The sequence below is a fragment of the Stenella coeruleoalba genome (assembly GCF_951394435.1).
Source record: "Stenella coeruleoalba genome assembly, chromosome: 1".
Taxonomy (NCBI): Eukaryota; Metazoa; Chordata; class Mammalia; order Artiodactyla; family Delphinidae; genus Stenella; species Stenella coeruleoalba.
The window spans coordinates 86875356-86901902 of NC_137169.1; the positions used below are offsets into that span (position 1 = coordinate 86875356).

General features: G+C 39.9%; 1 protein-coding gene across 1 annotated transcript in view; it reads right to left on the reverse strand.

The window, feature by feature from the left end:
* The window catches only part of PLPPR5 (phospholipid phosphatase related 5), a 127392-nt gene that overhangs the window by 54972 nt on the left and 45873 nt on the right, over nt 1–26547 (reverse strand). The window contains exon 3 of the mRNA XM_079902310.1: nt 24467–24717. Within this exon, the coding sequence (XP_079758436.1) occupies nt 24467–24717 (251 nt within the window). The remainder of the gene's footprint in view (nt 1–24466; nt 24718–26547) is intronic.

Sequence of the window (26547 nt, forward strand, 5' to 3'; positions counted from 1 at the left end):
AACCTGGAAGAAATGGACAAATTCTTAGAAAAGCACAACCTTCTAAGACAGAATCAGGAAGAAACAGAAAATATAAACAGACCAATCACAAGCACTGAAGTTGAAACTGTGATTAAAACTCTTCCAACAAACAAAAGCTCAGGACCAGATGGCTTCACAGGCGAATTCTATCAAACATTTAGAGAAGAGCTCACACCTCTCCGTCTCAAACTCTTCCAAAATACAGCAGAGGGAGGAACACTCCCAAACTCATTCTACGAGGCCACCATCACCCTGATACCAAAACCAGACAAAGATGTCACAAGGAAAGAAAACTATAGGCTAATATCACTGACGAACACATATGCAAAAATCCTCAACAAAATACTAGCAAACAGAATCCAACAGCACATTAAAAGGATCATAAACGATGATCAAGTGGGGTTTATCCCAGGAATGCAAGGATCCTTCAATATACGCAAATCAATCAATGTGATACACCATATTAACAAAGTGAAGAATATAAACCACATGATCATCTCAATAGATTCACAGAAAGCTTCTGACAAAATTCAACACCGATTTATGATAAAAACCCTCCAGAAAGTAGGCATAGAGGGAACTTACCTCAACATAATAAAGGTCATATATGACATACCCACAGCCAACATCGTCCTCAATGGTGAAAAACTGAAACCATTTCCACTAAGATCAGGAACAAGACAAGGTTTTCCACTCTCACCACCATTATTCAATATAGTCTTGGAAATTTTAGCCACAGCAATCAGAGAAGAAAAAACAGTAAAAGGAATACAAATCAGAAAAGAAGAAATAAAGCTCTCACTGTTTGCAGATGACGTGATACTATACATAGAGAATCCTAAAGATGCTACCAGAAAACTATTAGAGCTAATCAATGAATGCGGTAAAGTAGCAGGATACAAAATTAATGTACAGAAATCTCTTTCATTCCTATACACTAATGATGAAAAATCTGAAAGACAAATTAAGGAAACACTCCCATTTTTCATTGCAAAAATAAGAATAAAATACCTAGGAATAAACTTACCTAAGGAGACAAAAAACCTGTATGCAGAAAAGTACAAAACAGTGATGAAAGAAACTAAAGATGATATAAACAGATGGAGCGATATATCATGTTCTTGGATTGGAAGAATCAACATTGTGAAAATGACTATACTACACAAAGCAATCTCCAAATTGAATGCAATCCCTATCAAGCTACCACTGGCATTTTTCACAGAACTAGAACAAGAAATTTCACAATTTGTATGGAAACACAAAAGACCCCGAATAGCCAAAGCAATCTTGAGAAAGAAAAACGGAGCTCGAGGAATCAGGCTCCCTGAATTCAGACTACACTACAAAGCTACAGTAATCAAGACAGTATGGTACTGGCACAAAAACAGAACTGTAGGGCTTCCCTGGTGGTGCAGTGGTTGAGTCTGCCTGCCGATGCAGGGGACACGGGTTCGTGGCCCCATCCGGAAAGATCCCACATGCCGTGGAGCAGCTGGGCCTGTGAACGATGGCCACTGAGGCTGCGTGTCTGGAGCCTGTGCTCCGCAATGGGAGAGGACACAACAGTGAAAGGCCCACGTACAGCAAAAAAAAAAAAAAAAAAAAAAACAGAACTGTAGACCATAGGAACTGGATAGAAAGCCCAGAGATAAACCCACGCACATATGGTCACCACTTTTTTCATAATGGAGGCAAGAATATACAATGGAGAAAAGACAGTCTCTTCAATAAGTGGTGCTGGGAAAACTGGACAGGTACATGTAAAAGAAGGAAATTAGAACACTCTCTAACACCATACACAAAAATAAACTCCAAATGGATTAAAGACCTAAATGTAAGGTCAGACTCTTAGAGGAAAACATAGGCAGAACACTCTATGACATAAATCACAGCAAGATTCTTTTTGACCTACCTCCTAGAGAAATGGAAATTAAAGAAAAATTTAAAAATGGGACCTAATGAAACTTAAAAGCTTTTGCACAACAAAGGAAACCATAAACAAGATGAAAAGACAACCCTCAGAATGGGTGAAAATATTTGCAAATGAAGCAACTGACAAAGGATTAATCTCCAAAATTAACAAGCTGTTCATGCAGCTCAATATCAAAAAAACAAACAACCCAATCCAAAAATAGGCAGAAGACCTAAATAGACATTTCTCCAAAGAAGATATACAGACTGCCAACAAACACATGAAGGAACGCTCAACATCATTAATCATTAGAGAAGTGCATAAAAACTACAATGAGCGGCTTCCCTGGTGGCGCAGTGGTTGAGAGTCCACCTGCTGATGCAGGGGACATGGGTTCGTGCCCCGGTCCAGGAAGATCCCACATGCCACGGAGCGGCTAGGCCCGTGAGCCATGGCCGCTGAGCCTGCGCGTCCGGAGCCTGTGCTCCGCAACGGGAGAGGCCACAACAGTGAGAGGCTCTTGCACCGCAAAAAAAAAAAAAAAAGAAAAACTACAGTGCGATATCTCACACCAGTCAGAATGGCCATCATCAAAAAATCTACAAACAATAAATGCTGGAGAGGGTGTGGAGAAAAGGGAATCCTCTGGCACTGTTGGTGGGAATGTAAATTGATACAGCCACTATGGAGAACAGTATGGAGGTTCCTTAAATAACTAACAGTAGAACTACCATACGACCCAGCAATCCCACTACTGGGCATATACCGTGAGAAAACCATAATTCAAAGAGTCATGTACCACAATGTTCACTGCAGCTCTATTTACAATAGGCAGGACATGGAAGCATCCTAAGTGTCCATTGACAGATGAATGGATAAAGAAGATGTGGCACATATATACAATGGCATATTACTCAGCCATATAAAGAAACGAAATTGAGTTATTTGTGAGGTGAGGTAGATGGACCTAGAGTCTGTCATACAAGACCTAGAGTCTTGTCTGAAGTAAGTCAGAAAGAGAAAAACAAGTACAGTATGCTAACACATATATATGGAATCTAAAAAAAAAAAAAAAAAAAAAATGGTCATGAAGAACCTAGGGGCAGGATGGGAATAAAGACGCAGACCTAATAGAGAATGGACTTGAGGACATGGGGAGGGGGAAGGGTAAGCTGGGACAAAGTGAGAGAGTGGCATGGACATATATACACTAAATCTAAAATAGATAGCTACTGGGAAGCAGCCGCATAGCACAAGGAGACCAGCTCAGTGCTTTGTGACCATCTACAGGGGTGGGACAGGGAGGGTGGGAGGGAGGAAGATACAAGAGGGAAGAGATATGGGGATATATGTATATGTATAGCTGATTCACTTTGTTATAAAGCAGAAACTAACACACCACTGTAAAGCAATTATACTCCAATAAAGGTGTTAGAAAAAAGAGTCTGTACCAACAAATGAAATAAAATTTAAACTTAAAAAAAAAAAAAAGGAATTTGACCTGTTTATTCAGAAGGATCAATCCAGTGCTTTGTATAGGAACAACCTCTGAGTATCATTTTCTAGATCATTATAATTAGAGATTATAGATTTATTAGGGGGCAAGGGGAAAACATCTATTTAAACTTCGTAGTTACAAATAATGAGCATTTAAAATAGGGTGTAATTGTTTGAACCAATCAACATACGTTTCTAGTCTGTATTATACTCATGCTACTGCTGGCATTGTGGTGGCTATACAGAAATGGTCTCTAACCTCAGTGAATTTATAATCTACTGGAGGCAGAAATACATAAATAATAAAACAACTGGGAGAACCTTTACCCTTTTTAAGTGCTAATTTACCAAGGCCTTCCCAGATCAGAACATGAGCAGTGGCATACTAAGGGCAGAGTGGGAACAGCAGTCTGCCCCAGGTGCAGGCAATAAAGGGAATACAATAATAAAACCAACTGTCTAACTGCTTTCTATAATTGCCAGGCAATTCTAAACAATGTCAGTGAATAGGGACTTCTGCCCCCCAGGATCTTTTGTTGGTTGTGGCAGATTGTATTCTTCAAAGATGGCTGCAACAGTCCCGCCATCCCCTTGCTCCCTTGCCATTCCCTCATTAAGTGGTGAAGTCAAATTCTCCTCCCTTTGAATCTGGGCAGTCTTATGACTTGCTTGTAAACAACAAAATGCAGCAGGTGTGACACTATGAACTCATAAAAGCCAATGAACTTCTGCTTTGTTCACTGGAACACTCGTGCTTCGAGTCTTGTAGGAAACCTGACCATCTGGGGCAGCCATGCTCTGAGGAAGCCAAGACCTATGGAAAAGTCATATATAAGTAGCCCTAGTCTTCAAGTCCTCCCAGCCCTGATGCAGCATCTGAATGAACAATCTTTCAGATGATTCCATGCTCTAGATATCAAGGCGCCCTTGGAGCCAGCCTTTGAGTCTTGTCAACTGAGGCCAAAAACATCATGTAGAAGAGACAAGACAGCCATCTGCGTCTTTTTTTAATATCTGACCTACAGAATCTGTGAGCACAGTAAATTGTTTTATTCCAAGTCTGGGATGGTTTGTTAAGGAGCAATAGTAAGTGGAACATTGGTTTAAGCTGAAATAATTGATGCTGTTTCTTATGAGTGTTTATATATATATATATATATATATATATGATCTTCAAATCAGCACATTTTGACTACATAATCTCTAATAAATATTGTATTGTACATGGAAGTTAACTTGAACTCCCAGCTATACTTTCGACTTCTGGCATGTGGACTCAGCCACACATACTCATCTGGAGAGTAAGTCTGTAAAGGCTGGGAACCATTCAAGCACACTTTGGTCATGGAGTGTCTCAAACCCCTATGGTGCCACATTTAAACAGTAGATTTGAGAGGGAAAAAAAAATGAAGCTTAGTAACTGTAAAGATGAAGAAACCTTGAATTATTTTGATTCTGCCAATCTACGTGACTACTTGGAGTTTTTATGTTTAACTTAATGAAATGATGTAATGAAATAATAAGATGCTTCAGCATAATAAAATCATAAAATAATGGAAAAGCAGTGTATAGTGTTTTTATTGGGTAAGTGCAAACTTTAGTTCATACGTGAAACACTTTACCAAATTTTAATGCCTTTAAAATTAAAACATTCTTATTTATCTTAAACCTGAAAAAATGAATCAATAAAATAATGATTATTACTGTTATCATATAAATATTACTGAAAGTAATTTTTCCATTTAAAGGAAGGGATGCTAAAGAATGATGTGCTTTGGTGTCAAATAGGCTAGGTGTGCCACTGAAGGCGGGTAGAGTAATTTCAATTAAAAAGATGTGACTAAACTTCAAAAAGGAGATCAACCTTGCTCTAGGTTATAAAGGTAAAGAGCGTGTTTCTTTTTACTACAAAATGTTTGAACCCCCTTCCTTACAGTACACCTCCCATATGGGAAGCACAGACTCTATCCCACCAATAAAGCCAACAAGAGCTGGACAGTGCCTTCCTCAAAGCCCTGGCAAGCCACCTGCTGGCACGTGACCCACACTCAATCAGATGTACCTGCAGGCCTGCAAGTGACACAGAGAAGCGGATAAAGTGAAATATTCATTCCACCGGGAGCTGCAGTGGAAGCCGTGCTCGTAGAGGCATGGCAAGAGGGTGGCAATGTGGTGAACGGGTCCTGTGGTCACAGCAGTGTATCCTCACCAAGCCCTTCCTGTGGTCAGATTCTGGCTGAGTTCTGGCTGCTCAGGTTCCATCGGTTCCTGCTCATTCCCTGAACCTAGTTTTTCAGCCGGTCCTTTCACCTCATTTGGGCTAAATCAGCCAGATTCACTTTCTATTATGTGTAGTAGAGAACTTTGGCTGATACATGAAAAGGTGACTAGAATTTTGATTAGGTGAATATGGAGGTAGGAGGTACTGCAGATACTGTAGGTTGAGAGAGAACAGCAAAAGTAAAAGTATTAAAGTGGAAAAAAATACTGTGGTCAGTAACTGTGGTGATGATCTAGTGTGAACTGAGTTCATGTGACCTGGGAACCGAGCTCATGAAAGAGGGTGTTATGAATTTAGGGAGGTGTCTTAGCTCAAGCTGCCATAATAAAATACCATAGACTGGATGACTTAAACAACATATTTATTTTCTCACAGCTCTGAAGGCTGGAAGTCTGAGATCAGGGACCAGTATGGTTGGGTTCTGCTGAGAGTCTTCTTCCTGGTTTACAGAGAGCTGCCTTATTTTGGTGTCCTCACATGGCTGAGAGAGCAAGCTCTCTGATGTTTTTTCTTATAAGGGCACTAATCCCATCATAAGGACCTCATCTAAACCTAATTAACCCCCAAAGGTCCCACTTCCAAATGCCATCAATTGGAAGTCAGGGCTTCAATATATTAATATGAATTTTGCAGGAGACACAATTCAGTCTATAGCAGAAGGGAAGACAGGACAAAGAGGCTCTCGTATATCACGTGTAGGAGTGTGACCCTTGAGGGGTTGGTGAGGGGAGACTATGAAAAGCTTTTGTGCAAAGACAGACTTGCTTACACTCATGCTTTAGGAGTGTTACTCTAGTGGCACAGGGTAAAATGGATGGGGTAAGTGAAGAGCTTTCTTAGGAAACTTTTTTGGGAGGCTGCTGCAATAGTCGAGGCAAGTGATTTAAAGGACCCATGTTCAAGCAGAAGTGTGGGGGGCAGGGTGGAGAAGAAGAGTCTGGATTTGAGAGATTTCACATGTGGAACCAACATAATTAATCAGACATCTGACGTGGGGGTGTGGAAGTAGGAGGAGTTGAGGAAGACACAGGTTTCACTTGGGTAACTGGGAGGGTAGGAATGCCAATAATCAAATCAGAAGATACAAAAGCAGTAGCTAGTTTGGAGCAATGACAAGGTCATGATTTTCATTTTTGAAATGCTGAGTTTAAGGAGCTGATGAAACACAACATATTTATGTTCAAGTTAGGAATAAACTCTGGAGTTCAGGACAGAGGATAAGGCCAGGGAAGGAGTTTGAGGGTTCACTTCAAAAGACATGGAAATGGCGATGAATGAGATCACCCTTGGGAGGGATAACAGAGGGAAGAAAAGGAGGTCAAGAACAGAAACCTGGTAAATGCTGGTAGGTGGTTTTCTGACATTGCAGTAAAGCACTTAATGAGACAGAAGGCCAATTTGGAAAATATAATGTTCTCAAAGGTTAAAAAAAGAGAAAAGTTCAGATAGGAGGGGGTGATCAGGAGTCTCAGTGATGTTGAAATGGTCAGAAAGACAAGGATCTGAAGAGGCTTCTGATTAAGACCTCTGGTGGAGGAAATCTGAAGAGTATTTAGGTAGAGTGTATGCAGGGTGGAGAAGGACAAAACCCACACTGTAACTAGTTTAGAAGGTGAGGAAGTATAAACTAGTCTTTCTAGAAGCTTCTTTCAGAAATGGGATGGTAGTTCAAATTAATGGATGGTTTCTGTGTGATTGCTGGTTTTATTTTTTGGTGGTGGAAATTTTAGCATGTCTAAGGAAATCATATTTCCCTCCATTGTACGTAGCTAATGGCACACATCCCTATATATAGAAAGAGGCCTGATTAATATGTTTGAGGAAGGAGAGGAAGCAGTAAATAAACTGTATGTAAAACGCTTCACACAGTGAGCGCTCAGTAATAATTATTTTTATACTCTAAATTTCTATATTATTATAAAAGAATTTCTATTTGTTATTTGAAGTCCTTTGTTCTTCCAAGATTTTCTTTAAATGGTGTAAGCAAACGAAAGGCTCAAAGCAGACTGTGTTCATAGGAAAAGGTGATGTCTTTTGTAATACAGTGGAGGATGTGACAGGAAATCTGGATTTAAACTATATCGTCAGTTTAGGAGGAGCTTGATGACTGAAATTACGGTGTTATCATTTTTTTCCTATACATTAAGGCAATTCAAATGCAAATATATTTGACACAGGGAGGATCACAGAAGAAAATACATCACACTACTAAGCCCTTATCTTATTAGATCCTCTCTGAGTTAGAACTAGATGAAAGCTGTGTGGCAGCCACAGAGGTAAGTTGCTCTCATCTCCCCTCAGAAAAGATCAAGCTCTTCTGCTGTTAGGAGAGCAGTGAGCTGAGAATCTCCACCTGTAAAGCATTTGGATTCTCCACAGTGTTTGAAAAGAGGCCACAATCTTCCTGGCCAGACCCCCACCAGCGACTAAGAATGGCAGGGGACCTAAGGCTTGGCCATTTATGCCCAATGTTGGGCTCTTCTAATGGACCACCTCTGCTCAAGACTGGCTGAGACTCTCCCTATCCAACCTTGCTACTTTCCTCTAACTTTTGAAAGGACTGCCTCCCCTCCAAGCTGCCAATAAATCTCGTCCACTTCCTGGAGGATCCTAACTAATGGAGTTGGTACCAGGGCTGGTCTAAGAAAGCAGGTGGTAAGACAGGGTTTGGGAACAAATCCTGGCCGGAAATAAGGACCCAATTCTATGTGGTGTGTGAGGCACAGACAGTCTGCCAGATAGCAATGCAATTGCTAAAAGCCATCAGTAGTGGCTTGGGAGAATGCTCCGGTAGGAGTAGGGTAACCAATTCATCCTGGTTTACACAAACTTTCCCGATTTTACCACTGAAAGTCTGAAGTCTGATAGTTGGTCACACTAGGTGGGAGGAAGATGCTAACCAGGTTGATGATCCAGTTGAGAAATCGGGGAAACGTTGCCTTCAGGGATAATAAAACTGGCTGACTCTTATTAAGTCGTGTTGGTGCCCTAGAGAGAGAAAATGATAAGCTGAGGGTAGTTAACAAACAAATGAAAACTGTGTCGGCCAGAGAGCCTCTTTGGTAACTTAGAAAGAGGCTGTTTATTCTGCAGTGTGAGGGTAGAAAAAGCTGAAGGCCTAATTTATGACTTACTAGCTAAGAGTCAGGGGGCCTTCAAAGATGACTGAGTGCTCAGCTAAGGCAGGTCTATTGTGCCAAGGTCAGGACCCTGGTTTGGAAAATCTAAGACCTTAACACAAAGGATGGGGACATCTGGCTGGATGTGCCTGAAGACTTTGGTTCACCAAGACTCCTCTAAACCCTCGGAGCCTTCAGACGTGGCCCACCTCTACCTACAAAGTGCTGGTACTCCCCCAGTCCACCCATGCCAGGACGCATGATTGTGGCGGAATGAGAAGTCTCTGTCCCCCAGTGCACCAGGGGACCCCTCATGATCTGCCCCCACCTCCCCTCCTGGCTGCCAGGCAAATAACTAGGACTCAGTTGCCCAGGATGTGATGAACCTGATGAGAAGCAGATAGATTTCACCCCCAAAGAGCTGCAAGAATTAGCCAGTACACGCTGGCTGGAGCCAGGACAGACCTACAGGGCTGGATTTTGAGGGGGCTTTATCAAGGAAGATGAAACCGAAACACGGTAAGGGAGTGTTTGTTGACACCAGGACACGTTCCCTGGGGATGTAGGATTTAACACTCTTGCAAGGCCCCAGGGGACAGTACAAGCACCTTGCTGGGCTGGCTCCTGAAAGCCTAGAGCAAATGGTTCCTTTCTCTTAATGAAGCTGACATGCCTGAATTGCCTTGGCAGTTGGTGGGGGAACAAATGAAAAGTCTCAGAGAAGTGGGTGTTGCTGGAATGGACATACAACATGATCTCAAAGGCGCACCAGAGTATTGTGTACCATGGGAGGACCTAGGAGCTATTCCTTGAGGCATCAGGAGTGTGCTAAGTGAGAGGGGTACCAGCGTGACACAGAAGTTCAGTGGCGCTTCTCCTGTGCAGGCCAGGGTTGATGGTAGGAGAGCCTATCACAGAGCTGGGTTCCTTGATATCTATGCAGATGATGAGGAGCCTGAAGAAAGAGAAGCCAATTATCATTATGGGTGCTTAACCATCAGAAGAGGGGTGGGGTGGGAGGGAGTGTCTCAGTTATCATAATAATGCAGAAGGCCTGAGTGACAGCCAAGCAGACTTGACCAGCAGCAAGTTTCAAAGATGATTTATAGCTCATAGTCTTCCCTAGGGGCAAAACAGATGGGGAGCCAATGAGACTACTTAATATATAATCACAAGAAAGCAAGAATGCAGAGCTGAGAGTGGATGCTGCAATAAAAACTTTTACTCCTTTGTGCAGTTATCAGACCTGAATCAAACTCATTGACTGAAGAGGCAGCTGTTCTCCAGAGGGAAGGACCTGCAAAACTATAGAAAGTATACATTGTAATGATTTTCCCAGTCCTGCCCCAAAAGGACCTGCGACCATTCATTCAGGTGACTACACTAGGGAAAAGAGAATATCCAGATATTTTGAGGACTATTGGACATAGGATCCCAATGGACATTGTTACCTGGACACCTGAATTAACACCATCATGGCCTCATGGTAGAGTAGGGTCACATAGGGACTAAATAAATGAGTCCAGGCCAAAGTCTGGCTCACAGTGGATTTACTAGGTCTGAGAGCACACCTAGTGGTCATCTTCCCCTGGGCAGCTGGAGTATTGGGTAATTCAATTGGAAGCTTATGAAACTATATTCTCCCAGTCCTGCCAAGATAATAAATAAAAAATAATATTGCATTAGGAAAGGGAAGATGGTGAGGATTTAATGCCACCGATTAGGATCTTAAGAATGCAGGGGTGGTAGGTCTCCTCGTCTCCATTTAATTCACCGGTCTGGAAAGATCCTGGAGAATGAATGTAGACTACTGAATCTTCAACCAAGTAGTGGTGACCACTGATTTGTTAAATGTGTTCTTTTCTATCTCATTCAAGAAAGAGGATGAGAAACGGTTCACATTCACATGGAACGAGCAACTCCTTACATCACAGTTTATGTCAGTGCTATGTTAACTCTCCTACTCTTTGCCACATCATAGTCTGAAGTGAGGTGGACATTCTGAACATCTCGCAGACCACCATACTGATCCTTACAGCCAAGACATCATTCTGATCAGGCAAGATAAACAAGAGGTGGTTAGCACACTGGAGCCTTGGGAAGACACATTCCACACTTACGAATACAGTTCTGGCCCGTAACATCAAAGTAATATTGCCTACCACAGAGGCCTAATCAGCATTAAGCATGGCCAGTGGGAGTTAGGTTATTATGTCGCCAATTATTGTACATTGTAAAGAAGTTGAAGATAACTTAGAAATTGTCATTTTAAAAGCAATTGAAGTTCTTTTAACATCTCAAACAATGTGCAGAACACAGATATTCAAAATTAAGGTTCATAAGAATAAAATACGTATTCGCTTAAAATCAGAGTACAATTAAAGTCCAGTAATAATGACCATTTGTGTAACTTTTAGTGTTTGAGCTACCTGGCTGCCTGGAAAATAGGACACAAAACAGGAACTTATGGAATGCATACTTTTTTGACAACCTTCCTAATTCATATTGTGGAACATTTCAATTAAAATCAACTAAGTAGTTTTCTTCACCTACTATATGTAAGGTACTGGACTCTGAAGATAACTCAGAATGTAGCTGCCTTCTGTTCACTGGGGCATATCTCAGGAGGTAGTGCAATGTAAGAGACCAAATACTGGCTTTGGAGTCACACCGACCTGGGTCACAGTACCAGCTCTAACAAAAACTAGCTGAATACCTTTAATCACGTTAATTAGCCTCTTGTATCCTCAGCTTTGTTACCTTTAAAATGAAGACACCCAAACTCATTCCAGCCATTGTGAAGATTAAGGCATAGAGAGTAGTTCGTATGATGCTAGACAGTTACTTTTTAACAAATGGAAGCTGGGGAACAGGAGGATGGAATACAGAAACAGTATGAAATACAAAACTTGGGCCCAGGGACTTGGCTCCGTTTAGCCATAGCACCTAAGTAAGCTGGTGGTGGCGTATAAACCCTGAGGTGCACAGCAGAGCATTGACTCTAGGTCTAGGTCTGACTCCTATTCCTGTGCTCTAAGAGAAACTGATTAGGGATCCCTCAGCTGCTTGAATCTATACATTTCATATCGTCTGACTCTGGTCTCCTCAGCACTAGGGCTTTCAATCTTAAGGAAACCAGCTGAATTTAAATCCCTATCGTTTCATGTCTGAGATTGACAACCTTAAAATATTCCCTAAGCTTTTAGCTTCTTTCCTTTTTAACTCCCTCTTTAGTCTCTATCAGGCCATTTTAAACTTCAGGAGGAGTTGATATCAGTAGGTACAGGCTGGATGCATTCTAAGTACTCAAAATATATTTAATGAAACTGAAGTAAATAAAATCATTCGAAAGAACTGCTTCTGCAACGTTATTTTACTCTGTATTGCTTATTAACTCAAGCATATGGCCTCAGATTGGTTTACAAGGTCTTTCTGATTTATTTATTCCTGCTAATCCTTAAACCTCACAATCCCCCCACAACACACACACACACCATATACTCCTAATGTGAGCTCCCGCACCTTAGTCCATCCTAATTGTGTCTGCTGTTTCTTGCTCCTGGCCTTTGCTTTCTCCCTGTCCCCTTACCTGGAATGCCTCTTCTTTACCTATTCAAATCATATTCATCTCCAAGACCCATCCCAAGGACCACTGACTTCTGAAGCTCTCCCCATGGTGCTTGTCAGAAGTGACCTCTTCCCTCCTGGACGCTCAGTGGCTCCCACTGTCATTACCTGCTACACTAACAATCATATTTTACTTAGAGCTTTATTAGGTGCCATCCTCAGGACAAACTTCTCCTGTAGGCACAGTGATACTTCTAGGGCCCATGATACTTCTAGGGACCCATGAAACTGTCTTAATATCTTTTAAAATCAGAAGGAAAAAGTGAATATTAAAGAAAATGTTGAATGTATATTATTTACAAATTTGTTTTTATAGTAATGAGGTCATTTTGTTTCAATGGCAGAAGGGGCCTATGAAGGCACATGTAAGTGCCTAGGGCCTACAAAAGTCATAATGCAGCCCTGGCTATCTTATATTATATTGCCCAATGATAGTAAGTCCCCTTTTCCTAATTAGAATGTGCAAGTGCCGCCAGCAATCCCCAAGCTGGAGTTGGCTAACACCTAAGAAACCCCAGATGTATGAATGGAATGCCACGACATATTTTTCAATATTTCAACGAACCTAACAGAACAGTATATTTACCCATAATAAGCCCACACGCACTAAGTAAAATGTCAGTAACTCTTTGCTTTTGGCTGGAACTATATTAAGTCAGTTGGCGACACTGGTGATCTCATGCTGCTGAGTGGTTCTGATATGTTGTGGAACGCACAGGAATTTTTGTGATGTGACCAGAAAACCAGATGCCACTACAAAGCCACAGGTCAATCACCGAATACCCAGATATAAGTGTCACTTACAGAAGCCAGGTAAAATTAAGGTGAAGAGGCAGAGTATCCATGTGTCTTTAATCATTTACTGCTTGTTATTTAATAATTGTATGTGTGCAGTTTTAATAACTGTATTGTGCAGTTTCAAAGCAGCATATTATAGTTTTATTATTATGGACCATTGTTTAATATCTGGGCCTAAGTTGCGAGAAGGAAAAGTGTTAATGTGTTAATAGAAAACTTAAAGACATGGAGTTCATGGAGGAGTGGGGGGGAGGGGAAAGATAAACTATAAAAGGGGTCTATGGTAGTGAAAATACTGGAACCCCATGGGTACTTTGCGGATACCTTTCGTACCTTCCCCACCTGTTACCAATAACACATAGCTGAAGGCGGACAGCAGAACCGTCAGTCGGCTAATATCAGTGGTTGTGGCACAGGTAGTCAAGTAATAGCACAGCAGCCACATTATGAGTGGGTGCTCAGTAAATACTTTTTGATATATTATCTAGTAGAATAAAATTTGCTCATTTGAAATCTAGAGCACAGGGACCTTACACATTTCAGTGTTAAATGACTCCTGAGCAGAGAAGATTTAGAGGAATGGCTTTCTGAGGGCAGCCAGGTCTCACCAGCCAGTGAAGACCAATTTGCGAAGGCAGCCCAGAGCTTTTCTTTTTACCCACCCCAACCCTTCTTCTCCAAACACAGTCCCCGACCAGTCAGTCTCATGGCGCCAACTGCTGCAAGTAATAGGCATGCTCCGCCAAGTTCCTGTACCCCAGAATGAAGCCCTGCTCGTGCCCCTGTGCAGAATTAGGTAAAACATCACAAAAGGAGGGGCAGACACACCAGTGGGCTGTGTTTATTTAACTCTGGTCTTGGCAGCCTGCAAGCAGTCATTGCTGCACGTGGGACCTTGTGAACTTATTATAAAAGATGGCCATGTGGGAAGTGACAGTAGGATGATACGAATGATCTGTCGACAACGAGGAGGAAGAAGAGAAGAAAATGATATTTTAGAGCTTTCTACTAATATTCTGGGAAAAGACTGTAGTAAATTGTTTAATGTCCACAAATTCCTCCTTTCCCAGCATATTCACTCTTTATAATCTGACTTTGCTGTGCCTCCCATCTCTAGGTGGAGACTGTTTCTCCATCCCCATCAATCTGGGCTGGCCTTGTGATGTGATTGGATCAAGAGAATACAGAGATGGGGATGCTGAACAAGTTTTGGAACCTATGCCTCAGGATGCCTTACAGCTTGGACCTCTGCCCTTTTGGTAGGCTGCTCTAAGATTCTGTCAGGGAAAACAACCTGTGAGAAAGGCCTCTTGAGAATGAGAGAGCCCAGCTATTGGGGCTGTCCCAGCTCAGTCCACCCCCAGCTGACTGGTCAGCTGAATGCCACCCACGAGAGAAGCAAAGAGGATTGACTACCAAGAAAAGCACAGGTCAGCCTACAGAGTCCTGAGGATAATAAATTCTTGTTTTGAGGTTAAGGGTGGTTTGTTACGTGGCAACAGACAGTGGGAAAAGACTAATATTCAATAAATGTAGCTGACCCTTCCCATTTTTAAAAAAGATTTTCAGGGCTTCCCTGGTGGCGCAGTGGTTGAGAGTCCGCCTGCTGATGCAGGGAATGCGGGTTCGTGCCCCGGTCCGGGAAGATTCCACATACCGCGGAGCGGCTGGGCGGGCGAGCCGTGGCCGCTGGGCCTGCGCGTCCGGAGCCTGTGCTCTGCAACGGGAGAGGCCACAACAGTGAGAGGCCCGCGTACCGCAAAAAAAAAAAAAAAGATTTTCAGAAAATCTAAGGCCAGAATTGGAAGTGACCTAAAGAGACCATTCTACGACTTTTTCTTTCAATGGTTTATGAGGTTAACTGGAAAGTCACCAAATATTATGTCTCGTTCTCAACTCTGGAGTTCATTTGACTTTAATCAAAAAAAGCTTTATCCATTTTATATGAAAAGGAATACCACACAGCTAAATTTAAATATTATTCTAATGCAACTTAACACTGAATTATAAATGTAATGGTTGAGGGTTAAATAACCTTTAGAATTTTTTCCTGGGAAACCGACAGCATTTGCAAAACTAGGCATAGGATTTTCTTTTTTCCTGAAAGTTCTCAGTAAAGCAGAAGAGAACAACTCTGTGACCAAATTATCTCCAAAGCCTTAATTAAAGTCAGATGCTAAGGGAGAGTTCAAGTTCCTTAATTTTATTTACTAATCCACAAAGAGAAGCAGCAGGAAAATATTCTTCAGTTCTTATTCACATAGTTCCTCCTAGGGCTCATTTATTTTTATTTATGTGTTTACATACATTTATAACACCTTCACCACATTAAACAAATCTCTCTCCCTAAATATAGAAATAAGCCTATTTCCACAGAGAATATTGAGTATATGGCTGTCTTCCCCTATTTACCTACATGTCAAAATTCTGGCAAGTGTTTCATGAGACTGTATTAATTTGAAACACCCCAACATTTCTCTTATATAGTTTCCCCAAGGTGTCTCCAGTGAAGCTGGGAAGAAATATATGTACAGGTTCGAACAGAACAGCAAATCCTGACTACTCCCTCCATCTGCAGTAGGAGTTATATTCAGAGTTGCCATGGCAGCCGCCCACACTTACACACACAAAGGGGTGGTGGAGAAGAGAGAAAAGCAGTTAGCAGAGAACAGAATCTATTGTTAAAAAGACAGCGGTACCCTTCAATGTAATTACAAGCAGGAATGCTGACTTTTAGTCTGAATCACTGTTTAACGATAGAAGAATTCCGAATGCTGGAGTGTTATTAATTTTTTTCTCTAAACATATCTACCATCTGAACCTTTGGTTTTAACTTTTATGTATGCTGAAATTATGTAGGACCAGGAGGGAACTCAGCTAACCACACACACATTAGGGCTAATATGATTTAATGATTCCCTCTCTGGAACATTTAGAATCATTGTAGCCAGGAAAAAGTGTGGTTCTATGGATCCGGGCAAGTTACTTCACCTTCTGAGTGTCCTCATCTGTAAAATGTGCATAATAATATTATATACTTCATGAAGTTGTTATGAGGATTCAATAAATTAATACAAATAATCAGTTATTACAATAATAATAATGATAAATAAAGAACAAATTTTAAAACACATAAATAAGAACGAGTAATGTATTAAATAAATTAGTAAAAGTAAAGCACTCATGCCTGGCATATAGCAAATGCTCAATAAATGTTTGCTAATAATAATAATTATTATTATTAAAACATCTCCAAAGGTTTATTACAGATTAGAACAGTATGGCTTATAATTCAGAAGCAGTTTAAATAAATGTCTTTAAGTAAGTTGCTAAAAAAAAAAAAAAGAAGTTGCTAAAACAAATGCCAGCAGACACACCATTTTGGCAGAATAAAAAGACCAAGTATCTCACTATACTAACACATTCACCACCATTGGCACACCCTGATTACACAGTAAAATCTAACATCTATATCAGTGCTAAGATAACCATGTCACAGTATTTGGGGTCAGAGAGTATTCTAAAATTTGTCTAAAGTCATTGGCTTGATCACATGTGTATATGCAGATACATTTACAACTCATACCCAGATACAAATACAAACATCAGATTTAGATGTGATGACAATGAGTGAAAAGTACTTTATGGCTCCTGATTCACTCAAGTTTTAAATCTTCATATTAAGGCTGAATGTTCCATATTCTAGGAGAGGTGGAACACGCAGTCAAGCAATTTAGTGAATAGGAAAGAATACGCATGGCTTAGAAGATTTCATATAAAGTCTACACACCTTCAAGTGTGTAGCGGAAATCAGGAGAAATTAGAGGAACACAGTTGGGAGCAGAGTGAGTGTAAGAAGGAAACTGTAACTGGAAAATTGTACAGAAGTCAGAAGAGAAAATGGATAGGATGGGATTTGATCCTTAACTCTATAAAAATTTTCTTGATGGGATTTTTTTAAAAGTCCAGGTAGTGAAAAGTAATAAAGAGGAGATTGGTTCAAGATGGCGGAGTAGAAGGACGTGCTCTCACTCCCTCTTGCTAGAGCACCGTAATCACAACTAACTGCTGAACAGTCATCGACAGGAAGACACTGGAACTCACCAAAAAAGATACCCACATCCAAAGACAAAGGAGAAGCCACAATGAGATGGCAGGAGAGGTGTAGTCACAATAAAATCAAATCCCATAACTGCTGGGTGGGTGACTCACAAACTGGAGAACACTTTTACCACAGAAGTCCACTCACTGGAGTGAAGGTTCTGAGCCCCATGTCAGGCTTCCCAACCTGGGGGTCCGGCAATGGGAGGAGGAATTCCTAGAGAATCAGACCTTGAAGGCTACTGGGATTTGATTGCAGGACTTCGACAGGACTGGGGGAAACAGAGACTCTACTCTTGGAGGGCACACACAAAGTAGTGTGTGCATCGGGACCCAGGAGAAGAAGCAGTGACCCCATAGGAGACTGAACCAGACCTACCTGCTAGTGTTAGAGGGTATCCTGCAGAGGCGGGGGCTGGCTGTGTCGCACCATGAGGACAAGGACACTGGCAGCAGAAGTTCTGGGAAGTATTCCTTGGCGTGAGCCCTCCCAGAGTCGGCCATTAGCCCCACCAAAGAGCAGGATAGGCTCCAGTGCTGGGCCGCCTCAGGCCAAACAACCAAAAGGGAGGGAACCCAGCCCCACCCATCAGCAGACAAGCAGATTAAAGTTTTACTTAGTTCTGCCCACCAGAGCAACAGCCAGCTCTACCCACCACCAGTGCCTCCCATCAGGAAACATGCACAAGCCTCTTAGATAGCCTCAATCCTGCAGCCTGTGGAACAAAAACCACATTCACAGAAAGATAGACAAAATGAAAAGGCAGAGGGCGATGTATCAGATGGAGGAACAAGATAAGATCTCAGAAAAACAACTGAATGAAGTGGAGATAGGCAATCTTACAGAAAAACAATTCAGAATAATGATAGAGAAGATGATACAGGACCTCAGAAAAAGAATGGAGGCAAATATTGAGAAGATACAAAAAGTGTTTAACAAAGACCTAGAAGAATTAAAGAACAAACAAACAGAGATGAACAATACAATAATTGAAATTGATTCCTAGAAGGAATCAATAGCAGAATAACTGAGGCAGAAGAACGGATAAGTGACCTGGAAGACAGAATGGTGGAATTCACTGCTGTGGAACAGAATAAAGAAAAAAGAATAAAAAGAAATGAAGACAGCCTAAGAGACCGCTGAGACAACATTAAATGCAACATTTGCATTATAGGGGTCCCAGAAGGAGAAGCCAGAGAGAAAGGACCCCAGAAAATATTTGAAGAGATTATAGACGAAAACTTCCTTGACACGGGAAAGGAAATAGTTAGCCAAGTCCAGGAAGCGCAGAGAGTCCCAGGCAGGATAAACCCAAGGAGCAACATGCCAAGACACATAGTAATCTAACTGACAAAAATTAAAAAGAAAGAAAAATTATTGAAAGCAACAAGGGAAAAATGACAAATAACAAACAAGGGAACTCCCATAAGGTTAACAGCTGATTTCTCAGCAGAAACTCTACAAGCCAGAAGGGAGTGGCAGGACATATTTAAAGTGATGAAAGGGAAAAACCTACAACCAAGATTACTCTACCCAGCAAGGATCTCATCCAGATTTGACGGAGAAATCAAAAGCTTTACTGACAAGCAAAAGCTAAGAGAATTCAGCACCACCAAATGAGCTCTCCAACAAATGCTAAAGGAACTTCTCTAAGTGGGAAACACAAGAGCAGAATAGGACCTACAAAAAAACTCAGAACAATTAAGAAAATGGTCATAGGAACATACATAGTGATAATTACCTTAAACATGAATGGATTAAATGCTCCAACAAAAAGACACAGGCTGGCTGAATGAATACAGAAACTAAACCCATATATATGCTGTCTACAAGAGACCCACTTCAGACCTAGGGACACATACAGACTGAAAGTGAGGGGATGGAAAAAGATATTCCATGCAAATGGAAATCAAAAGAAAGCTGGAGTAGCAATACTCATATCAGATAAAATAGACTTTAAAATAAAGAATGTTACAAGAGACAAGGAAGGACACTACATAATGATCAAGGGATCAATCCAAAAAGAAGATATAACAATTGTAAATATATATGCACCCAACACAGGAGCACCTCAATACATAAGGCAACTGCTAACAGCTATAAAAGAGGAAATTGATAGTAACACAATAATAGTGGGGGACTTTAACACCTCATTTACACCAATGGACAGATCATCGAAACAGAAAATTAATAAGGAAACACAAGCTATAAATGACACAATAGACCAGCTAGATTTAATTGATATTTATAGGACATTCCACCCAAAAACAGCAGATTATACTTTCTTCATGGGACATTCTCCAGGACAGATCACATCTTGGGTCACAAATCAAACCACACTAAATTTAAGAAAATTGAAATCATATCAAGCGTGTTTTCTGACCACAACACAATGAGATTAGAAATCAATTACAGGGAAAAAAAGTTAAAAAACACAAACACATGGAGGCTAAACAATACATTACTAAATAACCAAGAGATCACTGAAGAAATCAGAGGAAATCAAAAAATACCTAGAGATAAATTACAATGATGATTCAAAACCTATGGGATGCAGCAAAAGCAGTTCTAAGAGGGAAGTTTATAGTAATGCAAGCCTACCTCAAGAAACAAGAAAAATCTCAAATAAACAATCTAACCTTACACCTAAAGGAACTAGAGAACGAAGAAAAACAAAACCCAAACTTAGCAGAAGGAAAGAAATCATAAAGATCAGAGCAGAAATAAATGAAATAGAAACAAAGAAAACAATAGCAAAGATCAATAAAACTAAAAGTTGGTTCTTTGAGAAGATAAACAAAATTGAGAAACCATTAGCCAGATGCATTAAGAAAAAGAGGGAGAAGACTCAAACCAATAAAATTAGAAATGAAAAAGGAGAAGTTACAACACACACTGCAGAGATACAAACCACCCTGAGACTACTACAAGCGACTCTATGCCAATAAAATGGACAACCTGGAAGAAACAGACAAATTCTTAGAAAGGTATAACCTTCCAAGACTGAACCAGGAAGAAATAGAAAATATGAACAGACCAATCATAAGTAATGAAACGGAAACAGTGATTAAAAATCTTCCAAGAAACAAAAGTCCAGGACCAGATGGCTTCACAGGTGAATTCTATTAAACATTTAGAGAAGAGCTCACACCCATCCTTCTCAAACTCTTCCATAAAATTGCAGAGTAAAGAACACTCCCAAACTCATTCTATGATGCCACCATCACCCTGATACCAAAACCAGACAAAGATACTACAAAAAAATGAAATTACGGACCAATATCACTGATGAATATAGATGCAAAAATCCTCAACAAAATACTAGCAAACAGAATCCAACAACACATTAAAAGGATCATACACAATGATCAAGTGGGATTTATCCCAGGGATGCAAGGATTCTTCAATATATGCAACAATCAATGTGATACACAATATTACCAAATTGAAGAATGAAAACCATCTGATCATCTCAATAGTTGCAGAAAAAGATTTTGACAAAATTCAACACCCATTTATGATAATAACTCTCCAGAAAGTGGGCAGAGAGGGAACCTACCTCAACATAATAAAGGCCATATATAACAAACCCACAGCAAACATCATTCTCAATGGTGAAAAACTGAAGCATTTCCTCTAAGATCAGGAACAAGACAAGGATGTCTCACCACGATTATTCAACATAGCTTTGGAAGTCCTAGCCACGGCAATCAGAGAAGAAAAAACAATAAAAGGAATACAAATTAGAAAAGAAGAAGTAAAACTGTCACTGTTTGCAGATGACATGATACTATACATAGAGAACCCTAAAAATGCCACCAGAAAACTACTAGAGCTAATCGATGAATTTGGTAAAGTTGCAGGATACAAAATTAACACACAGAAATATCTTGCTTTTCTATACACTAATGATGAGAAATTAAGGAAACACTCCCATCTACCATTGCAACAAAAATAATAAAATATCTAGGAACAAACCTACCTAGGGAGACAAATGACCTGTATGCAGAAAACTACAAGACACTGGTGAAAGAAATTAAAGATGATACCAACAGATGGAGAGATATACCATGTTCTTGGATTAGAAGAATCAATATTGTGAAAATGATTATACTACCCAAAGCAATCTACACATTCAATTCAATCCCTATGAACTTACCAGTGGCATTTTTTACAGAGTAGAATAGAAAGTCTTAAAATTTGTATGGAGACACAAAAGACCCCAAATAGCCAAAGCAGCCCTGAGGGAAAAAACAGAGGTGGAGGAATCAGACTCCCTGACTTGAGACTATACTACAAAGCTACAGTAATCAAGACAATATGGTACTGGCACAAAAACAGAAATATAGATCAGTGGAACAGGATAGAAAGTGCAGAGATAAACCCATGCACCTATGTCAACTAATCTATGACAAAGGAGGCAAGGATATACAACGGAGAAAAGACGGTCTCTTTTCCCAGTGGTGCTGGGAAAACTAGACAGGTACATGTAAAAGAATGAAATTACAACACTCCCTCACACCATACACTAAAATAAACTGAAAATGGATTAGAGACCTAAATGTAAGACCAGACACTATAAAACTCTTGGAGGGAAACACAGGAAGAACACTCTTTGACATAAATCACAGCAATATCTTTTTTGATCCACCTCCTAGAGTAATAGAAATAAAAACAAAAATAAACAAATGGAACCTAATGATACCTAAAAGCTTTTTCACAGCAAAGGAAACCATAAACAAGACAAAAAGACAATACTCAGAATGTGAGAAAATATTTGCAAACGAATCAACAAAGGATTAATCTCCAAAACATATAAACAGCACATGCAGCTCAATATTAAAAAAACAAACAACCCAATCAAAAAATGGGCAGAAGACATAAATAGACATTTCTCCAAAGAGGACATACAGATGGCCAAGGAGCACATGAAAAGCTGCTCAACATCAATAATTATTAGAGAAGTGCCAATCAAAACTACAATGAGGTATCACCTCACACCGGTTAGAATGGGCATCATCAGAAAATCTACAAACAACAAATGCTGGAGAGGGTGAGGAGAAAAGGGAACCCTCTTGCACTGTTGGAGGGAATGTAAATTGATCCAGCCACTATGGAGAACAGTATGGAAGTTCCTTAAAAAACTAAAAATACAATTACCATATGACACAGCAATCCCACTACTGGGCATATACCCTGAGAAAACCATAATTCAAAAAGACATATGCACCCCAATGTTCATTGCAGCACTATTTACAATAGCCAGGTCATGGAAGCAACCTAAATGCCCATCAGCAGACGAATGGATAAAGACAATGTGGTATATATGTACAATGGAATATTACTCAGCCATAAAAAGGAATGAAAGTGGGTCATTTGTAGAGACGTGGATGGATCTAGAGACTGTCATATGGAGTGAAGCAAGTCAGAAAGAGAAAAACAAATATCATATACTAACGCAGGACCTAGGAAAACGGTACAGATGAACCGGTTTGCAGGGCAGAAATAGAGACACAGATGTAGAGAACAAACGTATGGACACCAAGGGGGGAAAGCGGCGGGGGGTGGGCATGGTGGTGGGATGAATTGGGAGACTGGGATTGACATGTATACACTGATGTGTATAAAATGGATGACTAATAAGAACCTGCTGTATATTTTTTTAAAAAATTAAATTTAAAAAAAAAGTGGTAGATTAGCTTGGATTAAAAACTTATTTAAAATGTTAAAATGCACACACCCTGGGCTTCCCTGGTGGCGCAGTGGTTGGGAGTCTGCCTGCCGATGCAGGGGACACGGGTTCGTGCCCCGGTCCGGGGGGATGCCACGTGCCGCGCAGCAGCTGGGCCCGTAAGCCATGGCCACTGAGCCTGTGTGTCCGGAGACTGTGCTCCGCGGTGGCAGAGGCCGCGGCAGTGGGAGGCCCGCGTACCGCAAAAACAAACAAACAACAACAAAAAAAATGCACACACCCTTATGACCTCCAAAATTACCGTGCCATCGTGAATGTTATGTATGATGCCATAGTTCCTCTCTTAAACTGTCCTTTCTTTAGTATCCTTTATTTCCAATCTCAAGTAGAGGTGTCACAGCAGATATTCTCTCTTTTAGAGATAAACTGACAAGATTGCATCAGGAGCATTAGAAACATTTCCATAATCAAATAGCTCGTTGAAGGTAAAAATAATTCTGCGTTTTTTCAAGTAATCAGAAATTATCAAATTTGGTTTCAAATTGGTCCTGAGGTCTCATCAATGAGCTGAAATCAGAAGTAGTTATTGGCATTGTTGGACAGGAGAACTCCGAAAGGAAAAATTTTCTGCACTTTTTATTGTAGCTATGGAAAAGCCTTCAAAGCACACTTTTGGGAGTTCAACCTTATAGCTGGCAAGGCACATTCTGGTGATAGAGGGAAAGACTGATGGATATAAATACTGGGGTGAAGAGCTGCCTGCCAAGGCTGCCCTTCTTTGTACTCCTGCCTGTCATTAATGCATTCAGCTTTGACCACTTACTTCCACCTAAATGTCCTAAGATAGCAGCACTTAGGGCCTGGCTCCTACCACTAAAATGATGGCAAATACTCGAGAATAAAGAAAATATATATGATTTTTAAGGGCATTTTGGTTAGTTCTATGAGAAAATATTAAAACACTCATTGAGATATTAAGATGATATAGTTACCAATAACAAAAGAACTTTCTGGAAGAAGAGTGCCTCTTTCCCCGCCTTCACCAGAGTACATTAGAACTTGAGTAGGTGGCTAAGAGGCCTGGGTAGTTCTCTTAATTGCACTATTACAAGTTTATGGCAACTGCTATAGGACAAATTTGTTTCCATTAAGCCTTATTTAATAATAAAGACAAACATATTCTCAAATGGAAATGCTAATGGCTATATTTTTTAATACAACCAAATACCCACACATAATCTCACGAGAGTCAACTGACTTAATTTTATTCACAGTACAAACAGCTATCATTAAAAATAAATTAAATGTCCTGCAGAAAGCTGTTACTGTGACTTCCATTATGGCAGGGAGAAATAATTTCTGCTTTGGGAGAATTACCAAAAAGACAAACTAAGAATGGTTTCTAACTCTTACTTACTGTCAGATACATAGCTGCATAGACACTGAGAGCCGCTTCTTTGGATGGAAATGTTTTCCTTGCTCTCATGATGAGATCCGGGTTGCCCGTGCAGGCCTCTTCCCCACTGATGAACTGCGTATACTGCTGACACCCAAGTGCCGTGTAGTTGGGTTTACACAGGGCGAGAAAATGTGGAGCCAGATTTCCTGTAACTACTTGTCCAGCATTTACAAAGATGTCTGTAGCAAACAGTCCAAACGTATAAATTCCTGAGGAAGAAAACACACCATTTTAACTTTTTGGTTTATTGTGGTTAATTCACAATACACCAAGATGGAAATATTTTAGAAACTATAAAATAGTTCCTACATACATATATATATATATATATATATATATATATATATATATATATATATATATACGGTTCCTTCCATTTCACTCCCTCCAGCTCCTCCCTTTGCTTTCTGAAGTAGTGGGAGTGTTAAATTATTTAACATATTGAGCTGTCTACCACTGGCTACATTTTTATGCACGACAGGTTTATAAGACATATGATAAAAGAAGAAAATATATTCTAAGGCTGTGTTTGGATAATGAGATTTTTTAAATGGAGATGTGTTTCCCTTGAGAGGGTTCAGTCTATCACCTTCTGCTAATGTTAGTAATCTTTATTTTTTCCCTATTTTTGCATTTTTTTTAATCTTACTAACATTAAGCAGAGCAGTCATCTCCCTTTGATTATGCCTCTTAAGCTCATTCAAACTGATATTAACTCAGCTGGAGGTGCCAATTAGCAGCAAAATCCAATGCCATCAGTCTTCATTTAAATACCATGGAAAATCTTAAGTAAAGCAGAATGTTTTCAGATTAATCTCTATATCGCCATCAGAAACACATTTTTTAAAGTTACATAACAGCTAAGTCCCGCCTTATCTTTTATGGCTTGAGTTTCAATTTATCAAATTTGGGACAATTTAGTAAATAATAAAGCAATTACATTATAATGTTTAAATTATCTTCGCAGTAGTAAAATTTATTTACTTTGTTTACCTGAAGGTATAAAATTAAGTACATAAATGTTTCCCCTTTTGTAAGGAACATGCCAATTTACTCAAATACCAAAAATATTTTCTAAATTCAATGTCATTGGTCATTATCACCAAAATTTATCTTTCTACTTAGACAGGATAGGCAAAATAAATTCTTTGGCATCATTGTCAATAAACTTACAGATACAATCCGCAAAGATGTGGTATCTATGTAAAGAAATCCGTTCTTTTATAATTTTGGGTAATAAAATCCATCAGGACATTTTAAAACTATGCCAAAATAATACTTCCCAAACAGTCGGCTCATTAAAAAGTCATAAAATTCTATTATGATAATTCGATGCTTTTTTTTCTTTGTCATATATTTCTGGATTGTTTGTTTCCTAAGCCTTTACATAATTATTGGCAGTTGTGTTGCAACTCACCAGGCTCAAATAATTTTCCAGGATTAGATACATGATTATCCTTTTCATTTTCAAAATATTATGTAACATTATGCAAGGTTCTTGCACCCAAACCTGCACATAGCAAAACTCTATGTGCATACAAACCACCATGAACCAAAGACCTTAGTTCTCTATTGAAAAAACTTACAAGGAAGCAATGAAAAGCTTTCTTTACATCTTACCAGTATTCCATGAGCCATACAAGTAAATGATACTCAAATCAGAAATCTGGCATAAGCAGAGAAATGGAAAAGAACAAAGCTCAATAAAATGTTACCGCATATACTCTCTCTTTCCAAATCTCATGGTCTAGCACGGCAATATAAATGGCAAGTCTTCACCTCTTTTCTCTTGAAACCTAGGCTAAGAAGTACTCATTTTATTTAACCAAACCATTCTTTTTATCTGGTACAATAAGTTTTCCTGTTTAAAATACAGAGGAATGTGTGATAAGGATATGGAAATGTCTCTTGATACTTGTAACGTTCCCAAATGTGCTTTAGAATTAAAATAGTGCATCAGGCCCAAGGCCAATATTGAAGTTAACTACAAAGATACTTATTAAAGTGAGATCTCATGAGTGTATCCACTGTGCTGACCT